Source organism: Cyanistes caeruleus, chromosome 2 (genome assembly GCF_971803275.1).
Source record: "Cyanistes caeruleus chromosome 2, bCyaCae1.hap1.1, whole genome shotgun sequence".
Classification (NCBI taxonomy): Eukaryota; Metazoa; Chordata; class Aves; order Passeriformes; family Paridae; genus Cyanistes; species Cyanistes caeruleus.
Window position 1 is genome coordinate 23291727 of NC_141702.1, and position 18590 is coordinate 23310316.

Below are 18590 nucleotides of genomic sequence, written 5' to 3' on the forward strand. Positions count from 1 at the left end.
CAGGAGAGACCTTATTGCTCTCTATAACTACCAAAAAGGAGGCTGTAGCCACCCAAGGGTCGGTCTTTTGTCCCAGGAACTACTGACAAAATGAGAGGACATAGTCTTAAATTATGCTGGGGGTGGTTTAGGCTGGGTATTAGGAAGACTTTTTTAACAGGAAGGGTGATTAGATATTGGAATGGGCTGCCCAGGGAAGTGGTGGAGTCACTGTCCCTGGAGATATTTACAGAAAGACTGGATGTGGCACTCAGTGCCATGGTCTAGTTCACGAAGTGGTGTTGGGTCACAGGTTGGACTCTACGATCTCACAAGTATTTAGGACCTAATTCTGAGACACTCTTTCCAGCAGCATTTGGCGGCGAAAAGCCTTCCCTGGCGCCGAAAAAGGCGGTAGCACGTCCGAGCACGGCCCATTTCCGACCAGGGTCGCGGGACGCCACAGCCGCTCCCCGCCCCGCATCGGAGCCACGGCCGGGCCGGCCCGCCGCTGGTGCGCAGGCGCGGCGGGGCCATGCGCGGAGGCGGGTTTGAACCCTGGCGGGCGCCGCGAGCTCCGGGGCTGTGTCGCCAATGGAGCCCGTCCTGAAAGGTACCGGCTCGGGCGCCGTGCCGTGGCTTCTCCCGGCGCGGCCGAGAGGAGCCTTCGGGCTGGCGCGGGCTCCGCGCTGCCCCTACCCCCTGTCTCCTTGCGGTCCTTGTCCCGGTGCTTCCCGTCAGGGCGGGTGACGGGCCGCTGTGGGGGCCCGGCCAGCGGGGTGGTCAGGGCTCCCCCGCGGGCTGCTCTGACTCGCCGCGAACCCGCCCGATCCCGCCGGCGGGGCCTGGTCGGCCCCGGGGGGAAGCGCGTTGTGCCCGGGCACAGGCCCGGCCCCGCTGCGTGGCCGGCGGGTGGGCAGGGCCGGACGCCTCCCTCCGCTCGTGTGCCGATGTAAGGTGCCTCCCGGTGGGGCACTGCCCGGCGACCCCTCTGTTCTTCCTACCCCAGTCAGTCGTGTCTTCCTTTTGCATCTCAAAATTTCTGCCTTGCCAAGTTGCCCTTTCATGGCCACTTCGCTCTGCGATCACCCTCTTCTCGGGGGACTTCTAAGGCTGGCGTTTACAAAAACCGATCTCTACTCGGAGCTCTTCTAGTTCAAAAAAGCACCAAGCACTTCGTCATTTTCCTTTCCATCAAGTGTACAAAAACGGCGAAAAGCCTTGCCTTTTGCTGGAATGTATTTGATTAGTTAAAATTGACTAATTACTGTAAAGTACACCTTTGATCATACTGCATGGAGTTTTGAAGTAGCATCCCTTTAAGTTACTAGTTATTCCTTTACTGAAATGTTCTGATCTGTTTTTCTAGGAGAATTTTAACTATGAAAGTTCTAAAATATTTGATGTAAGAGGAAGATACTGTATTTTCATATGCAAGTGCATTGTTCTTCACAATTGAACTATCAAGGAAAAAAGTAACTCTAGCAGAATCTGCCCCAGTCTAGTAGTAGAATGAACACAGTTAAAGCACATTGGAGTAGACTTGTCTTAAATTCCCATTTATATCTGAAGTTGTAGTACTGATAATAAGATTTTTCACAGTGCTTGCATGAGGAAGTGCTTTGTTTCACATTTCTCTTGTATGTCAAAAATAGTTCTAATAGTAAAAATATTTTAATCTTTATAAAAGTAGTTTTATTGTTATGAATAATTGGAGTATTATTCTGGTCTTAATTTAGAAAGAAGACAGATGTGACTACATAATAATTAATCAGAAGTAAATGCTTTATTATCTTAGTAGCTAAGATAATTAAGCAATATTTGCTAAGGATGACCCTTTTAAAAATGAAACTCAGTTTTATTCATGAGTTCTTAGAGTTGTCTGGCCTTTGCCTCAAGTTGGTTTTGGTGAACTGCCATTTCTCCAGTTTTTGGAATTTTCCTGGTTTCTCATTCAAAATGGGAAAATGGCATGGCCAGTGAAACTGTAGATCACTTTAGTTCCTGTCCTCTGTAAAACTAATGAAGGGATTGTTATTAGTTCTATTTGTTTATCCCTCCTTATCATTACTTCTGTCTTTGATTGGTTGTTTGAAGATATTCTCAACCAAGGCTGATTTGATTCCTTGAAGAGTTTATTAATCTGCTTGATGAAGCAAGCTAATTAAATCTGAATATCTAAAGTTGCATAAGGTAACTGATAGGAAATTTTATTAACCCCTGTTATATGTACTTAATTTGGGGCATTTCAATATAAATGAAGTGAAAATTGAAATCAATTGGAAACTGTTAAGTACTATTTCTGCAAAATTTTCTGGGAGTTTGGGCAGGGAATAATTCTATTGTGATGATGTAATTTTGTTCTGTAAGTTCTGTTATATCAATTGGTTTCCAAATTTTTAATTAATCTGAAGATTAAAAATTCTTAAATAATGGTAAGCGTGCGTCGCCGTGTAAAGATAATACTTGTTAAGCTGGTAATGTGTTCTAAATAGATGAAGTGAAAAGTTAACTAGTGTCAGACTTCTAAGTTATTTCCATTACAATTAATTTAGGGGACATAAATACATTTAAAAAATTTCTGCTGCTAAAATCTGACACTCAGTTTGCTAAAAGCTGTATTTGCAACTGAATGCAATATGTATAAAATAAATTTTTGTTGGAAAGGCAGTTTAGCCAGTTTTATCATGATATATACTTCATTACATTCATTAGTTGTTGTTTTTTCTCTTCTGATCCAGGTATTTCTGCCTTTGTAGAAGTTTGGTCCTCTAACAGAACAGAAAATTACTCAAAAACCTTTGAACAGCAGCTTCTTGATATGGGAGCAAAAGTAAGGAGACTATTTTGAAATAAATCAAATACGAAAGATCTTAATTATAAATTAGCTTGCTTGTTCTGCTTGTCACATCTATTTCTTTTTAGTATGAGCTTTTAAAGGGCAGGAAGAGAAAAAATCAGAGACCTGAGAATAGACCAATGTGCTGTAAAATTTGTGCTGCTGACAGATGGGAAATGCATTTAAAGCCTTTCCACAACTACAGACCTCTTTTGCATTAATGATATCATGCTCTTGTTGGGAAGTATTTGGCTTACCACAGACTGTGGGCAAAGCAAATCTAAGTGTTGAAAACCTGTGGCTTACAAGGATGTACCTTATATTGTTTTATTTTCATCAACTTGCAAGCAGCTGCTGTGTTGTTAGTACAGTGTTTTCTAACCCAAGTACCATGACATTTTATTCTTCCATTCACTCTCCCACAAATTCGCATCAATTCCAGAAAGCGCTGGTAAAAATACAGCTTAGTAGTTTCAGTATATGTCTCAATGAATTTTTCTGTGACACATATAGTTGACTTGTAGGTGCAAAAGATGTTTAATTGCCAGCTGTAAAATTTCAGTCAGAGATCAAAGTCAAACTGGCATCCTCTCTTCTTGCACATTATCGATGCTTAATGGAGATTATTACAGCCCACATCATGCTCCAGAAAAATATTTGTGCGGACTCCCAGTGCTCTTTAAAATGGGCATGTGTGTGTCTCTTACCAAAATTCAAGAAATCTTGCTGATCTCCCTCCCCATATCCTTTCTTTCTGTATGAAGTAAGCTGACTGTGACAGAGCAGTTAGGATAACTGGTTTTGTTATCAAAGAAAAATAACTTGAGTAAAAGGAACAAGAAATATTTCTATGCTGTAGTATCAGACCTGTGTAATTCTATTCTAATAATGTAAAGTTTTTTTCTCACAGAAAATATGGCAGAAGCATAAGGCTTCAAAATAGTCAAAATAATCAAATTTGGTGCAGACAGATGATACAGAGGAGCCTTTTTAGCATATCCCTATGACTGAATAGGAGTGGTCATTCCCCTTCCCTATTCCAGACACTTCCCAGTTACTAGCTGAGCACATGGTCCTAAGCTGACTTGGTTAACTGTATCAGGAAATTAAATTCTAGATTAGTTATTTCTACATTGTTGATTCAGACATCTCAAAGTTCATCTGTGCAGCAGAAGATGCACAGGATAAGGGGAGGAGGTGAGAAAGGGGAGAGGGAGGTTATGCTCCTCCATAATTTGGAGGCAAAGCTACATCAAGCATCCTTAGGACATGGGCTATGAGCCAAATACTGGAAAAAGTGAGTAAGCAATTGCATCTGGAGCAATAACTTATTCTATAAGAGACTAATGGACCATTTTAAACCTAGATACTTAAATATCACAGATTTTTGTCTTCTAAGAAGTCATAATCAGCTTGCCACCAGCAATGTTTGGAAAAGCTAAATAGTTTTCTTAAAGCTAAATTCAGACCCAGCATGCTGTAAGCAAAGTATAATGATGCAACTGAGGGTGCAACAGAAAGCCATGGAGCTATTTCCATTTGGCTGGGGAGATGCTGCTGTAAAAAATGAATTCTACTGACATCACCATGTCAGCAATCACAACTAATCAAGCAGTTCTGTGTAGGGTGCTTAGTCTCCACAAAGGAAACCTTGTCTGTGAAAAATGGAGTATCTAGAACTGAAAACATCACTTGCCAGTGGAGGCTGATAACTGAAAATTTGGTCGTCTGTGCTGGCTATAATTTTCTGTATTTCTCATTTTTAAAGCATTCCTATATAATTTTTGCTAGTCATACCTTCAGCCTTTCCCTCAAAAGTAAAGTGATTTTTATTTACAAAAATTAGTTTAAAAATTGAGATTCGTGATGCTCTTTAAGCCTGAGCTCTTTTGCCTAAAAGATGTTACTTCTTCGGATAGTGACATCTGCTTTCTGGACTGGCTGTTGCATAAGAAATTATGTTGCACTACTTAAATAAAAATGTTGCAAAATTAGCGATACACCTAGAGTAGGCAGTTGAAAATGGTAACCTAGAGAAGATTGAAAACAAATGCTTATTCCATCCCTTTAGCCTGCATTAACTTGACTAATGAGACTGGAGTTTTGATTACTTGAGGCTTGTTGTGAAGTTGGGAAAGATCAAAAGGGTCCTTGACATAATGTTTAGAATAAATTTTAACGCTAATGGTTTATACACTAAAAATGGGCTGTCTGGTTTCATTAGCATTTTCCAATTATTGGACCTAAATAAGAGCTCTCTGTGTGTTTCTGCAGGTTTCAAAAACTTTGAATAAGCACGTGACCCATCTAGTCTTCAAAGACGGACGGTTGACAACATGGAAAAAAGCACAGAAGATGGGTGTAAAAATAGTTTCTGTACTCTGGGTGGAAAAGTGAGTACTTGTGGTCATAATGAATGTGGTCTATTTCAGAGATAATATATTCTAGTATTTTTTAATTGAAAAACTTAAATCCAGAAGCCATTCTATTGATGTACTTGAAATAGTGATAAATCTGTGAATAAATGGTAACTTTTCTATTACATTATTCCTATTATAAAGCATGTGACTTGTGCAGGAAGGTAAAATGTTAACTCTTAAAAAATGAATGTGGTGAAGTAATTTCATAGTATATTTGTTAACAGTGTTCTATTCTTGTGCTCTCAGATGGCATGTGTAGACAGTGAAGGCTATACTTACACTGAATACAATTCTTACATTTTCTTGTATAAAAGCCCACTTCATCAAGGTCATTGTACTGTTTCTGTACTTAAATCCTGTAAACAGAATATGTCCTAGCAAGAAAGAAAAAGATCCATGCATTCTGTTTTTTAAGATATTTGGGAAGTTCAGAACAAAACTTCATGAAGATTCTCTTCTACCATATGGAAAAAATTAGATTTATTTTTAAAAAATTAAATAAAAATTCCAACAAGCCCTTTAGAATTGCAACCAACCATTTAGAATTTACTAGTCCATAGCTGCTTCTCTAAATTTATGAAGTGCTTGTCAGGCCTAACTAAGATTTCAGATGAGGGGTAAAAACACTGTTCATGTATGTTCATGTTAAACATTCCAATCAATAATCAATAATCAATGTGATTATAGAAATTAGAATATAAATCAAGTAAAGAGGGCCTTACCTATACCAATTGTCATGTATGGAGAGGTAGTGCTCTAAGTGCAAACATTTTGGGCTTTTTTTTTAAAAAGTGGGGCACTAGGACAGAGGGTAAACTGAGGCCTACAGGCACCTAATTGTAGCCCAGTACAGCTTGGAAACTTGTTGCTATCCTTCTCCCCGATGGGACCCCTCTGTCCCACCCCCCGTGGAGCCTGCTCGTCTCTGGGCACAGGCGGTGGAGGGGGTCCTGGAGTGGATACAACACGGACTCAAAGTATCTAGACACAGGAGGCTCAAACTTGCTGGAATAATCCCGGGTTTATTGTCTGTCGTCCATCCGGGGCAAGAGAGAGAGCGAAATGCTCTGGGTCTTATCTCTTATACCAGGGGGCAGGGGTGATTAGGGGATGCAGGGAGGTCACAGCCAATGGGAAGGGGGGGGAGGGAAAGAAGGTTTTCAGGTAGGAACTAACATTACACAAATCAGAGGTGAGTTTTACCCTTGGGAGGTACCAAGATTTTTAGATGCACTACAACAGAAACTTGTGATGCAAGTCCATTAGCCAAAAAAGATATTCATGGAGACCTTCAGTAGCAAGTGATTTTTGTTTGATTTGTTGGGTTTTTTAAGTATGTCAGATATAGAAATCACAGCCATGCAACCCAGCCAGTTTTAAAGCTTTAACACCAAGGAAGAAATACTTTAAGTTCCCAAAAATGAGGGCAATGCAAAATTTTATTTATGTGAATATATCTTTTGGGGACATGGTGCTATTTGAATGTGTGAGGATAATGATGATTTCAATACTGTTGTAAAATTAAATATGTTCTTCAGGTGACTAAGTGTATAAATGCAGAATTTGAAATCTTAGTCACATGAACTATAAACTATTGAGATTTGAATGTGCTGTAGTAAAAAGGATCTCATAGAAGTCCAGGTGAGTACCATCAGCAATGGAAGAATGAGAGTGCCTTACAGGGGAGAGTCATACAGAAATACTCTTTCTGTGATAGCAGTTCCACCCCAAGAGTCTCCTGTGTACTGCTGGAAAGCATTGAGGGGATGAACACTGTAGAAACATGTGAGACTGTAAGGGCAGCATGGATGGAAATCCAGGTGTAAAAGCCTCTAGGAACTTTGACTTTTGCTGGATAACAGCAACAGAGGAAAAGACAAGAGAAAGCATCTAGGGGGAAAACTTAGGCTGTTTGGTAGGAAAGAGAAGGCTAGCATCTTCCTGGAATTTTTTAAGTTTTCCTGTTGGGAAGGTAGAACTAGAAAGGGATTATAAATATGACTCCTTAGCTAGAAATGCTAAGGAAGAAATTCAAATGAAAGCACGGTTTGAATAATTCAAAGAAACCGGTCTAGTATGCCAGAACACATTCTTTCCCCCAGTAAAACTAAGGGGGAGACCCCTCTCCCCAGCCTTATAAGGAAAGGTCTGAAGGACCCTGAGATAGCTAATAATACGCAAAAGTAGCGATTTCTATAGGTCGCACACAAATGTTACTGTATTAGTATACTTTAAAAGATTGGTTAGTGAAGGAATAGAATATTCAAATGTATAGATTATATAAGCAATTGTAAAGGAGAGCTCAGCCTCTTCTTGCCACTCTCTTGTTTCTCGTCGCTCTCTTGTCTTTCTTGCCTCGCTCTTTCTGTGCTCTTGCTTCCTCTTGCTTCTCTTTTCTGCTCTTCTTTATCCTCTTTTCCCGGCTCTCTCACTTCTGTTCTGTTACTCTCTTTCTTAGCTATCTTAAGTCTTGAACTCCTGTATTCATATTTTACCCCCTTTTGTATTGTTCCCTCTGAGCCTGCTTTGAGCTTCATCTGCTGGCTCCTAGCAGGGCTCTCTCTCCCACGCCTTGAAATAAACTACTACATCTAACTCGACTATAGAGGTCTCTGCTGTGTCCCGGACCGTCCATACCCCGAAGCATCTCTTACATTTTCCTATTACCATTTTCTGACCAAAGCAAGGTCTTGGTACATGTCTTAGAAGGTGAAATTTGTTGGAACAGGGGGAATCATCTAAAACAGATTTATTTTAGTGCAGAGGAGGAGCCAAGCTGTGAATTATGATTGAACTTCTATGTAATCTTTTTCTTCTGGCCTTTAGTTTAAAGTAAATGCCAAAAGGTACAGAAGAACATACAGCTTAGATTGGTGTATACTGTAAGCAGAATTCATGGGAATATCATATCCTTGAGCAAAGTATAGGTCAGGAGCACTAAAGCTTGTATCAGAGATAGTAATGAGTATTCATACTGGTCATGGGGTTATTCAAATGAGGCACAGGCAGTAGAAAATTAAAATGAGTCTTTGCCAGGATACATACTAATTTTTGGTTTTTGTATTAAGAACCAGGTTGCCTGACTACGTTACATGTCTAGTACATCCGTGTCTCAGACACTAGTAGGCAGAAGACAGTCCATTGGACTCTGTAAATGTAACAGTATAAATAGGAAGGGCTGAATAGTATGTACCCATACAATTGTGGTCCTTTGTGAATGGAAACTTAGTTTGAACCTGATAACTGTGTAAGTAACTCATGCAGAGTTTTAGCACTGCTAAAAAAGATGGCTTGATTAACCAGCTGCTTCATTCAGTAGCAAGTGGAACATTCTCAAAATGGTCAGAAAAACTGTGAAATGTTATATCAGCAAGATAATAGTACCTGTCAACTTTCAGGTTGTAGGCTGGGGTTTGGTGACTCCTTTAGGAGTGCAGTGCAAAACCATGTTAGTTGTTACTTGGTCTTGATTAATATAATTAATTATACTACAGTATAAGTGTTCATGATGGAACACAAAACCCAAGAAATTCTATGACTGCTTACATTTAAAAAGGTGTCTATTTAAAATGGAAGAAATTCTGTTAAGAAACTAAGACTGAAAGGAATAAAATTCTTGCAGGTATAAAGAAGACTGTGTAAAGCAGTCCACTTAAGCATATCAGAAAGATGATCATTGCATTTTGGTATTTACAGTAGACATTTTCATAGCATTATTACCTCAGCAGTAGTCAAAAATCAAATTAAATAGAACATAAAACTTCATATAGTGGAATGACAGCATTTTATCGTGGTTATATTTGGAATGTTGCCAGAGGATGGCAATGAGTTTTACTGAAGTTTATATAAAATAGTTTTCTTACAAGATGTGATTGAAGAGACAAGAATATTTCAGTCTGGAAAAGGAGTGGAGGAGGGAGACTACTGTGAACACGAAGGTTTATGTAGAGAGGCTGAATGGGAAATGAATGTATATTTTCCTTTCCAGCAGAAAAATTGTAAAGCGTTACATGAATATACCTGAAGGCAGATTCAGAGAAAACAGTAAATGATGGGTTTTAGTAACACAGGGTTAGGTTGTAGAACTCCTTATTGCAGAATCATAATGAGCAAGGATTTACATGGGTTTAAAAAATTACTGAAGCAATTAAACACTTCATTTTTTCAAAACCCAACTATAATATTGCATCTAACCATCTGATGACCTGAAATCTGTGGAGCACAGTAAACTGGGAATGTTTGGCTTTTGTTTTCATTACATGCTCTTGGGAATCTTCATATTGGATACTAAAGGATGTGGCAGTATATGGTATTGAATCTGGATGCTACTTCTTGGTGTTTGAGCTCTGAAAATACCAGACAAGGAAGCAAGTAATATACAATTAGTCCAGCAATTCTTGATTCTTCTCACATGTGGAAAATTCTTTCACATTTAACAGCTAGTGAACCCCTATTTCCAGCCTGTTAGACTTGTACCCCAGTGTTGCCTTCCCCTGAGCAGTGCTTGAGCTGCTCAGAAGAGTATGCCCTATGAGCTGAAAAGTGCTGTAATACTTAGATTTCTCTATAAAAGCCTGAAACATTTGAAGGGTTTGTGCAGTATTTAGTGATCATTGCCTGGTTGAATTTTTAGTGGATTTCTAGTGCTCTCTCCAATGATTTAAGCCTCCAGCTTTTATTGGAAGCTTTTGCTCTATGTATGAGCACCTGTTTGGGCCTAAACTGTATACAGTTCTACAGTTTAGGAGGTAATTTGAGAAGACAACCCTTTAAGATGAAAATTGAAAATCAGAAAAATTTGTAACTGCAGAGTAAAGTTATTTTGAATTTTCAAACAGTTGTTTGCTTTTGCTTTATTTTTGGGGTTTTTTTCTTTTTTTTTTCTTTCTAAAAATGATAATTATGTCTAACTTTAAAAATAGTAAACAAAAGTCAAGGACTTGCTATCATGTAAAAAAATTTAAAGTGTAATGCAAAATGAGCGACAGCTTTGGGGTCACTGAGAAAAAGTTTTTTACTGCTTCTTCAACACAAATACTTCAGTGAGCAGCCAAAAAAACCTCCAAAATCTGGGAACAAAAAGAACCCAATATAGAATGGAATAGCTACGATCTGCCCAAATTAGGAACACTTAATACTTCGGCATCAAATGTGTAATTGTGACGCTCTACCTGTGTTTTCTTAGCAGGATAACTCATCCCACAAATAAGTTTTATAAATCATTTGCATTCAGATTTGTTTGCAAAGTAAAAGATTCATAGATTTAATGCTAAAATTTTCTGCTGTTTAGCTTTTCTGTATCAATTACATCTCTGAATTAACATAACTTTTCATGTAGTCTACGTCTGGTTATTACCCAGAATTTAATAACAGTCACTGAAGTCCAGCTGCTTAATCTCTCTTTTTGATGCCCCTGAGAACTCTAAATTCAGTGACTTTGACAAATACCTGCAGTGGTACATCTTTCTCGTCCATTCCAAGCCAAGTGAGGATGAGGCCTTAACTGTACAGGCTCACACTGTGTAGCAGTTCCATCACTAGGTGTCACCAGAGCCACACGAGCGGCTGCTGCAAGGGCAATCCAGCAGCTTGGAAGGGTGTGGAAAATAACACGAGTGGGAATCTTGCCCTTCCAGAGCAGCAATTTGGAGGACATCATTGGCACAAAAATTTGGATCACATATTTGTCATAGATTTGTATTTCTATCTATTCTATATCTATTTGTAGTAGATAGACTGGGGAACGACGGGAGGGGGTAACGTTACAGTACCTACCTTAAAGCAGGTACTTAACACACTTAGAAGGGGTTGGTGTTTCATTATTGCAGGACTCAGACAACTCTTCTTGCAATAAAAGTTCTCATTCTTCAAACAAAACTGAGAAAATAAAAACTCACAAAACCTTCTCCAATTTACTGTACAGGTGTCGAGAAACTGGAGCCCATGTTGATGAATCCCTATTTCCTGCAGTAGACACTAATGAGGGATTTCTAATACCAATAAAAAAAGTAAGTATGTGATTTTTTTGGGGGGTGCCTACAATAAAAAACTTTAAAGTTTGAACTTGGCTTTTTGACCTCAAGCATTTGAACTATTTTCAGAACATTCTGTAAACTCTATCTGAGTAGAGTATTCAATTCAAATTATATAATAGAGATATATAATAGTAGAGATTTCAATTCAAATTATATAATGATGAGTAATCAAAAAAATGACTACTATGTGGCTTATGTTTTACAGAGTTGCAACAAATACTATTATTTTAAAAGACTATCTTTAAATCTTTAACTTTGCTGCAAGCAAATAAAAAATGTTTGTTAGATTCTTTCTTAATTAGTATTAAAGATTACTTTGCAAAATGCTTTTTTCTGCAGTTACCTGTGGTTCTAAAGGAGGTGATAAGCAGCATAAATACCAATAATCAATACCATGACAAAGTGGTAGGCAAAATAGGAGGAGGAGGTATCATTATTTTGGCAGTTCTATATGTATAATTAAGGGTTTTGTCTATCTTCTAGCACAAATGTATGCAGCCAAAAGACTATGTTGAACAAACTCCAGAAAAAAATAGAAAGCTTCAGAGAAGACTAAACCAAATGGCTAAAGAATTAGCCCTACAAAAGACAGCAGTTAATGCTGGTAAGAACTATTTTTTACTAAGATTCAAATATTTGAAGTTTTTTTTTTAAAGCACTTGATGAGGTTTTGGTGTTTGTTGGTTGGGGTTTTTTGAGTCTTTTGTATCTTGCCATGAGAAATAAAATTGATTTAATTTTTACAGAGTTATTTGCAGTTCTGTTGTGTTAAGGCATCTGTAATGATCTTAGATCTAAGAAAACTATTTTTGCCAAGTTTTATGGAATAAAAAGAAAGAAACTTAATCTCAAGCTCTTACGTCATTTAAATATTAATATATAAATACAATTTCTTTGTGTAGAAACAGATGTACCAGTTTTATTATTTGAAGACAATGGTTCACTTATATACAGTCCTGTTAATAAGATAAAAGCTCAGTGCAATGCAATGGAAAGAAGAATAAAGGATATTAAAGAAAAAAGAGAGAATCTTTCTCCTACGGGTAAGAAGTTGAATTTTACTTACTTATGAACATGCACAAATGGCTGCTGGTTTTATTGCTGACTTTTTTGTGCACCTGTGCTCTTGCCTTTAGAATTTTTTTTCATATCTTGATTGCATGTCTGGGACAGTGGTTGCAAAATAATTTTTTGATCACTAGACTGCTCAAGAGGACTAATGTTTAAGATAGACTTTCTATTTCAAAGTAAATTTATATTATCACCTCTTGATTAAACTTTACAGTGAGACTCTAAATCTTATTTCCTTATTTTCTCTAAATGGGGATGCTGTGCATAACAAAGATTGTAATGCTATTACTCCCACATCAACAGTTTAAAAAGGAGCCCAAAACTGATGAGATACCTGTCCAAGTACTGAAGAACAGGACTTAAAAAAGAAAAAAAATTTGAATAACCTTATAAAATAAATCTAGTTAATTTTAAAATGCATATTCTTATTAATTAAACCTAGATTGTAGTTGTCAGGGTTGTTTTTTAGTGTTTGCATTACTTTATTGAGAAAATATTACGGTCTAAGTCATTAGGTTTCACCAGTTACTGCAAAAATGTTGAATGTGCAACATTTTTTGGTGGGGTGGAATCCAAAGTATTTGAAGTTTTAAGACGTGTGTCAGCTAGACTGTCAATTTCTGATTTCAAAAATAGTTGTGAAACTAAAGAAACAGTAATACATGGATAAAAAATTAAATCTCAGTTTATTTTAGTGAGGACTGTATTTATTTTCTCTCCAAATTTTAAGGTAAACCTTCAAACATTAAAAACATTTCTGCTATATCAAGATATGATTGCCAATTGCATGATTTTACAGATTCTTTAGTAAAATGTCTCAGCAGGCCTTAAAAATACCGGTAATAATTTCTAAATAGTTTGATGTTATTCTTTAGTTTCAGAAAAATATTATGCTGCTGAGTTTCCTAGGAAAAATGCTTACAAATTTCTAATAGCTTTTTTGTATTCTTAGGTTCACAAATGACTCAAAGACTTCCAAGTACCTCACCAGGAGACTACTCACTTTCTACTCGTATCTTAACTAATTCAGAAGATGTGTTGCTACCTGGTAATGAACACAATATATTACAGAAATTAAAAATAATACATGGCCTTTATTTCTTACTTCAGAAAGTGCTGTATACTGAAATGAGAACTGTATCTATTTTCTCTATCTTTTATATTTAAAACAGAATTATCTTTAGTTTTTCCTTACTAAAGAAAGTATGTTGTACTAAGAAGTCAAGAAAAATGGAGCATAAGGAATACTGCTGGGTAAATGCTCTGCCTTAATGCTGTATTGCTTGCTTCACTTCCTCCTCTCTACTCATACCATTCCCTATTAATAATTTTTTGTCCTACATGGTATCAATTTTCTCTGCTCTTAACAGTGATCGTATATAGTACACAGAGTGAACAGCGAAGAGTGTAATGTGGGAAGCTTAAAAGAGATCTGAATGAGGGTAATGAGGACCTGAAAGAACTGAAATGTCTTCCAAATTTTCAGTTGAAGAACTTCAATTTCAAAGTTAGCCTAATGTGTTTTTCAGCTTATGTAGTCAAGTTTGAGAAAATAACAAGAATAAAAATAAATTGGCTTTTTTAATGTTTTATGGTTTAAGATAGATTAAAATAATTCGTGAGCAAGGTAAGAACCTTATAAAATCATTCTTGTTAAGTTAGGAGTTTGTTCCTGTGTTTTGGTGTATTAGCAGGGCATAAGATAGAAGATTGTGAAGTCTGTTGAGGTACATCAGTGAACATCTTAATAGTATTGATTATGTATGCAGAAAGTTTGTGCTTCAGACCTCCTGTCATCTGTCAGTCACTGGGACAAAAAGCTCAAGTCAGATGCTGGCCTTGATCTCAGTAGGAAAGTGAGGAGGAGAAGGGAGTCTTTAGAATTTGTAATGAGGGCCACTAGAGCAGTTTGCCTGCTCTCTGTTCTCCCTAACAGTAAGGTATACCACATTTTGTTTTGAGGTTTTGTATTTTACTCACGTCGTACAGGAGTTCTGACATGTTGGCTTATCTAAGAACGCGGTGGGTTTCTTGCAGCCTGCGACAGCTTGTTATGTCTTCATGCAATATTAGTGAAAAGTGATAGCTGAACACTGAAAGTAGTTTAGCTGTTCCAGCAAACTATTTTACTTTGGTAGCTGATGAGGTAGAACATTGTGATTTGAGAGCTTTGCCTTGCATATGTCCCTTCAGCTTTGCAACTGCACAATGTAATTTTACACTAAGAACAGACCAGAAATTCCCATAACAGCATTTAGTGTAGCTTTCATCTCCGGCACTCTGCGACAGTGGCCCCTTTGTTTGTGCCTAAGAGATATGAGTCTGGTTAGTAACGGTTTGGAAAGTTCAAGAAGCCAGGTTAATTTGAGGATTGAAGCTGACTTTGTCAGTTGTCAGTATGAGAGACTGATCATATAATGTGGAATTTCTCTCCATATGTTTTATTTTTCTTAATACAGTTAGCTACACCATATGTTTAAAAATATTATCTATATTGAGTAAGCAAATAGCATCAAGACTTCCCCTTACACCTACAGGAGAACTTACAGAAGGAGTATTGCTGTGATGTTGCACTCATCATCTACTTAAGCAAAAGCATGTGCTGCAATCATTTTATTGCAGAACAACAGGATTTTAAAAAATGCACGTTGATTAATCAGAAATACTAGCTTGTTTCAGAGGAATTTATTGTGAAGAGTTATGAATAGATTCTGTATAATACCTAACACAAATTAATTTCATAAGAATAGCTACAAGAAGTAATCCTAATTGTTTTTGTACATTGTATTGATGTATGTGATTGATAGTATGGTATTGTATTTAATTCCATCTTAAATGCAAAATCTTCAAGGTGGTGCTAATGCTGTGGTAGCAAAAATTTTTAATGAGTTTCCACTGTTACTAAAGCTAACTTTATCAGAATATAATCTTGCTTTCTCTACAAATGCAAGAAGAGTATCGAGTTCCTTTGCTGCTTTATTTCAAGAAAACAGAATGGAACTTGTGGGTGCTTATGACCAGATAAGGGGATAAAATAGCTAAAACTGTTGTAGGTTCTTGTCAACATAGAACGTGCTTTGTTTCTAATCCATATTCTGTTTAGTTTTTGTTGCCTTGACATGTAATATCCAGAGAAGTGGTTAAATCTTTGTTTTTTCAGTTCAGGAATTCCTTTTATATTTCACTAAGAAATTGATACTCTTTTTGATTTGTTCAATACATTTATATTGCCACATTTTTTTGTTTTGCAGAAGAACAAATGGAAGACTGCTTGAACTCAAGTTGTGATTATCTTTGGAGAACTGAGAAGAGTCAGAGAACAGAGGCAGCAGAACATGACTGTGATACTTGGACTGATATTCATTTATCTGTAAGTGCATCAGTGAATTCTCCATCATGTAGCAATGAGCAGACGAGCTTAACACCAAAACAACGTGCCAGAAGTTTAACAAAGAAACAGATTATACAGCATACTTTGGATCATAGATTGTCTTTAGGAAAGAAATGTTTAAAATTTCCAAAGAAAAATCAGAAGAACGAGAAGACCAAAACAACTTCAGTTGCAAATAGAAGTTCTCTTCTCGAGGGCTTTGGTAATATTACTCTTTCTAAAAAAACAGTCCAGTTAAATACTGTTCCTGCTTTGATTGACAGTCTCTCTAATTCACCTATGAGTAGTGAAGACTTAAATACGTGTTCACTGGATAAAAGCTTCCCTGTTGACAGAAATGATTGTGTTCTTAAAGACAAGAAGAGGAGGAAACTACAAACATTACCAAGTTTTAAGCTGGCTACCTCAGAACTTCGTGCATCAGGCTCTAAGGGGTTCTTGCAAGCAGTTACTACATATAGCAAGTCTTACTGCACTGAAGAGGCTTCTTATGAAGATTTCTTTTCATCATCTAATTCAAATGGAAATGAAGTACAGATACAAGTACCGAAGGAATCACAGAATCCTCCTGAAGTTTGTTCCAAAGACTCTTTTACAAGCATGGACCTGCATGATGTGAGTTTCAGTGAGCTACATAACTGCATAACTACTAAGAAAAGTAGGAATTCGTCTATTTCAGTGAATGATTTTCCAGTAAAGAAAAAAATCAAACCAGATAAACATCCAGGACGCATACCATTAAATATATCAGGTGATGAAAAAGATGACACTGGAGGAGCTCTAGATACTGATGATATGGACAGGCTTCCACAGCATGCTCATGAAAAATCCTACAACAGTGTTAATGACTGTGCTCATACTGCTGGTAAGTTACTACATAGAGCTGGAAAATCAAAAGATGCTATACTGCCTTAGATATACTAATGCAACTAAATTGCAAAATGGACTGCCATTCCAAAACGAAAAATACTTCAGAAATACACCAGAAGAAGAAAATACTGTGGCACTGATTTTATTACTGAGTAAAATAAATGAATGCATAGAATCCAAAAGAACACACATTTGTTTTCCCATACCTTACAAGCACAAAGTCATAAGAGATAAGGAAACTGCCCACTATACACAACAAAAGTAATGTTAAACCTTCTTTTCTCCTAATCTCCTAATTTCATGTTGCTACTCAAAATCTGTTTAAGAAACCAGAGTCTCATCATATGTTCCCCTTGTTCAAACTATTTTTACTTCACAAGTGAAAATTGTTACAAAAATTGCAGTTAAGATCATAAAATCTCTGGTGGAAAAAAGATATTTGAGTTAGCAATTTCTTGTGTGGTGAAGATGAAATAGGACCTGCAAGAGTTGCAATGGAAGCATATTTTTCAACCATGACTTTTTTATATGGAACTAATATTAATTTTTAATAATAATTTTAAGAGTATTTTTCTATATTTAAGCATTTTCAAGTTGATTTAGCATAAAGTATTTTAATGTAAATGTATACTAAAATATAGAATCTCAGGAACTTCCTTGGAAGATGCTCCTAACTTACATTAGAATAATTTTCTGATTTTGATATCTTGAGCTTTGTCAAGCTTTACATAGGGTTGAATTTTTGTAACTATAATTTTGTATTTTAATAATATATCTTTCCTAGAAAATTCTGTAGTAGTGCATCAATTAATTATATAAAAGTAATTATTAACTTAAAGCACTCAACAAACTTGCTATCAGACTTATAAAATTCAGTTGAAAGGTTGAATCATGACTGTGCCTATACGTGTGAGTAATAAGCTGCTGAGCTGTGAGCTGCCATTTTGAGTTCATTACACCTGTATTTTAATATCTGGAGTGCATAATTTATAACGTAGTTTAAAAAACAGTGGATGCAGGTATACGTTATACAGGTATAAATGTACACCGATAATTGACAACTTTCTGCTCCAAGTGATAAATGAGCCATAGAGGTGATATGTTGGATCTTGTTCTCACCAAGAAGGAGGTGCTGGTGACGAATGTGAAGCTCAAGGACAGCCTTGGCTGCAGTGACCATGAAATTCTAGAGTTCAAGACCTTGGGGCAGTGAGGAGGGCATACAGCAAGCTTACTACCCTGGACTTGAGGAGAGCAGACTTCGGCTTCACCAGGGATTTGCTTGGTAGAATACCATGGGAAGAGGTACCCAAGGGATGATATTTTAGGATTGTCTCCTCCAGACTGAACAACAGCACATCTCTACAAAGATGACATGGAAGAGTGCCAGGAGGTCTGCATGGATGAACATGGAGCTCCTGGACAATCTTTAGCACAAACAGGTAGTTTTCAAAGAGCAGAAGCAGGGACAGGTAGCCTGGGAGGAAGACAAAGAAATTGGACAGCCATGGGTCTGATTAGAAAGGCTAAAGCACTATCAGAAGTAAATCTGGCCAAGGTTCTGAGGGTAAATAAAAAAAGCTTATTTAGGTGCATCAGCAACAAAAGAAAGACTAGGGAAAATATGGGTCCTCTAAGGAATGGTAGTTACCAGGGTGTGGAGAAGGCTGACATACTCACCATGGTTTGATCCAGGCTTCACCAGCAAGTGCTTCAGCCACACCACCCATGTTGCAGCAGGTGAAAGCAGGGATTGGGGAATAAAGAAATGCCTGCTGTAGGAGAAATAGAGGTTTGAGACCTCTAGCTCTGGAGCCCCAAGCACAAACAAGAAGTTGACTTGTTAGAACAAGCCCAGAGCAGGCCACAGAGATGATTTAAGGACTGGAGCACCTCCTATGAAGACTGAGAAAATTTGAAATGTTCAGCCTGGAGAAGAGAAGGCTCTGAGGAGACCTAAGAGCAGTTTTCCAGTACCTAAAGGA

The 18590-nt window shown here is 37.4% G+C and overlaps 1 protein-coding gene across 3 annotated transcripts in view; it reads left to right on the forward strand.

Annotated features, from left to right (window-relative positions):
- The first annotated feature begins 352 nt into the window (after window positions 1-352).
- Window positions 353-18590, forward strand: part of MCPH1 (microcephalin 1) — a 132341-nt gene continuing 114103 nt past the window's right edge. For all 3 annotated transcript variants that reach the window (XM_086876030.1, XM_086876031.1, XM_086876032.1), the window contains exons 1-8: window positions 353-592; window positions 2721-2812; window positions 5093-5211; window positions 11162-11246; window positions 11757-11877; window positions 12176-12316; window positions 13297-13392; window positions 15596-16600. In XM_086876030.1, the coding sequence (XP_086732156.1) occupies window positions 574-592; window positions 2721-2812; window positions 5093-5211; window positions 11162-11246; window positions 11757-11877; window positions 12176-12316; window positions 13297-13392; window positions 15596-16600 (1678 nt within the window). In that variant the 5' untranslated portion in view covers window positions 353-573. The remainder of the gene's footprint in view (window positions 593-2720; window positions 2813-5092; window positions 5212-11161; window positions 11247-11756; window positions 11878-12175; window positions 12317-13296; window positions 13393-15595; window positions 16601-18590) is intronic.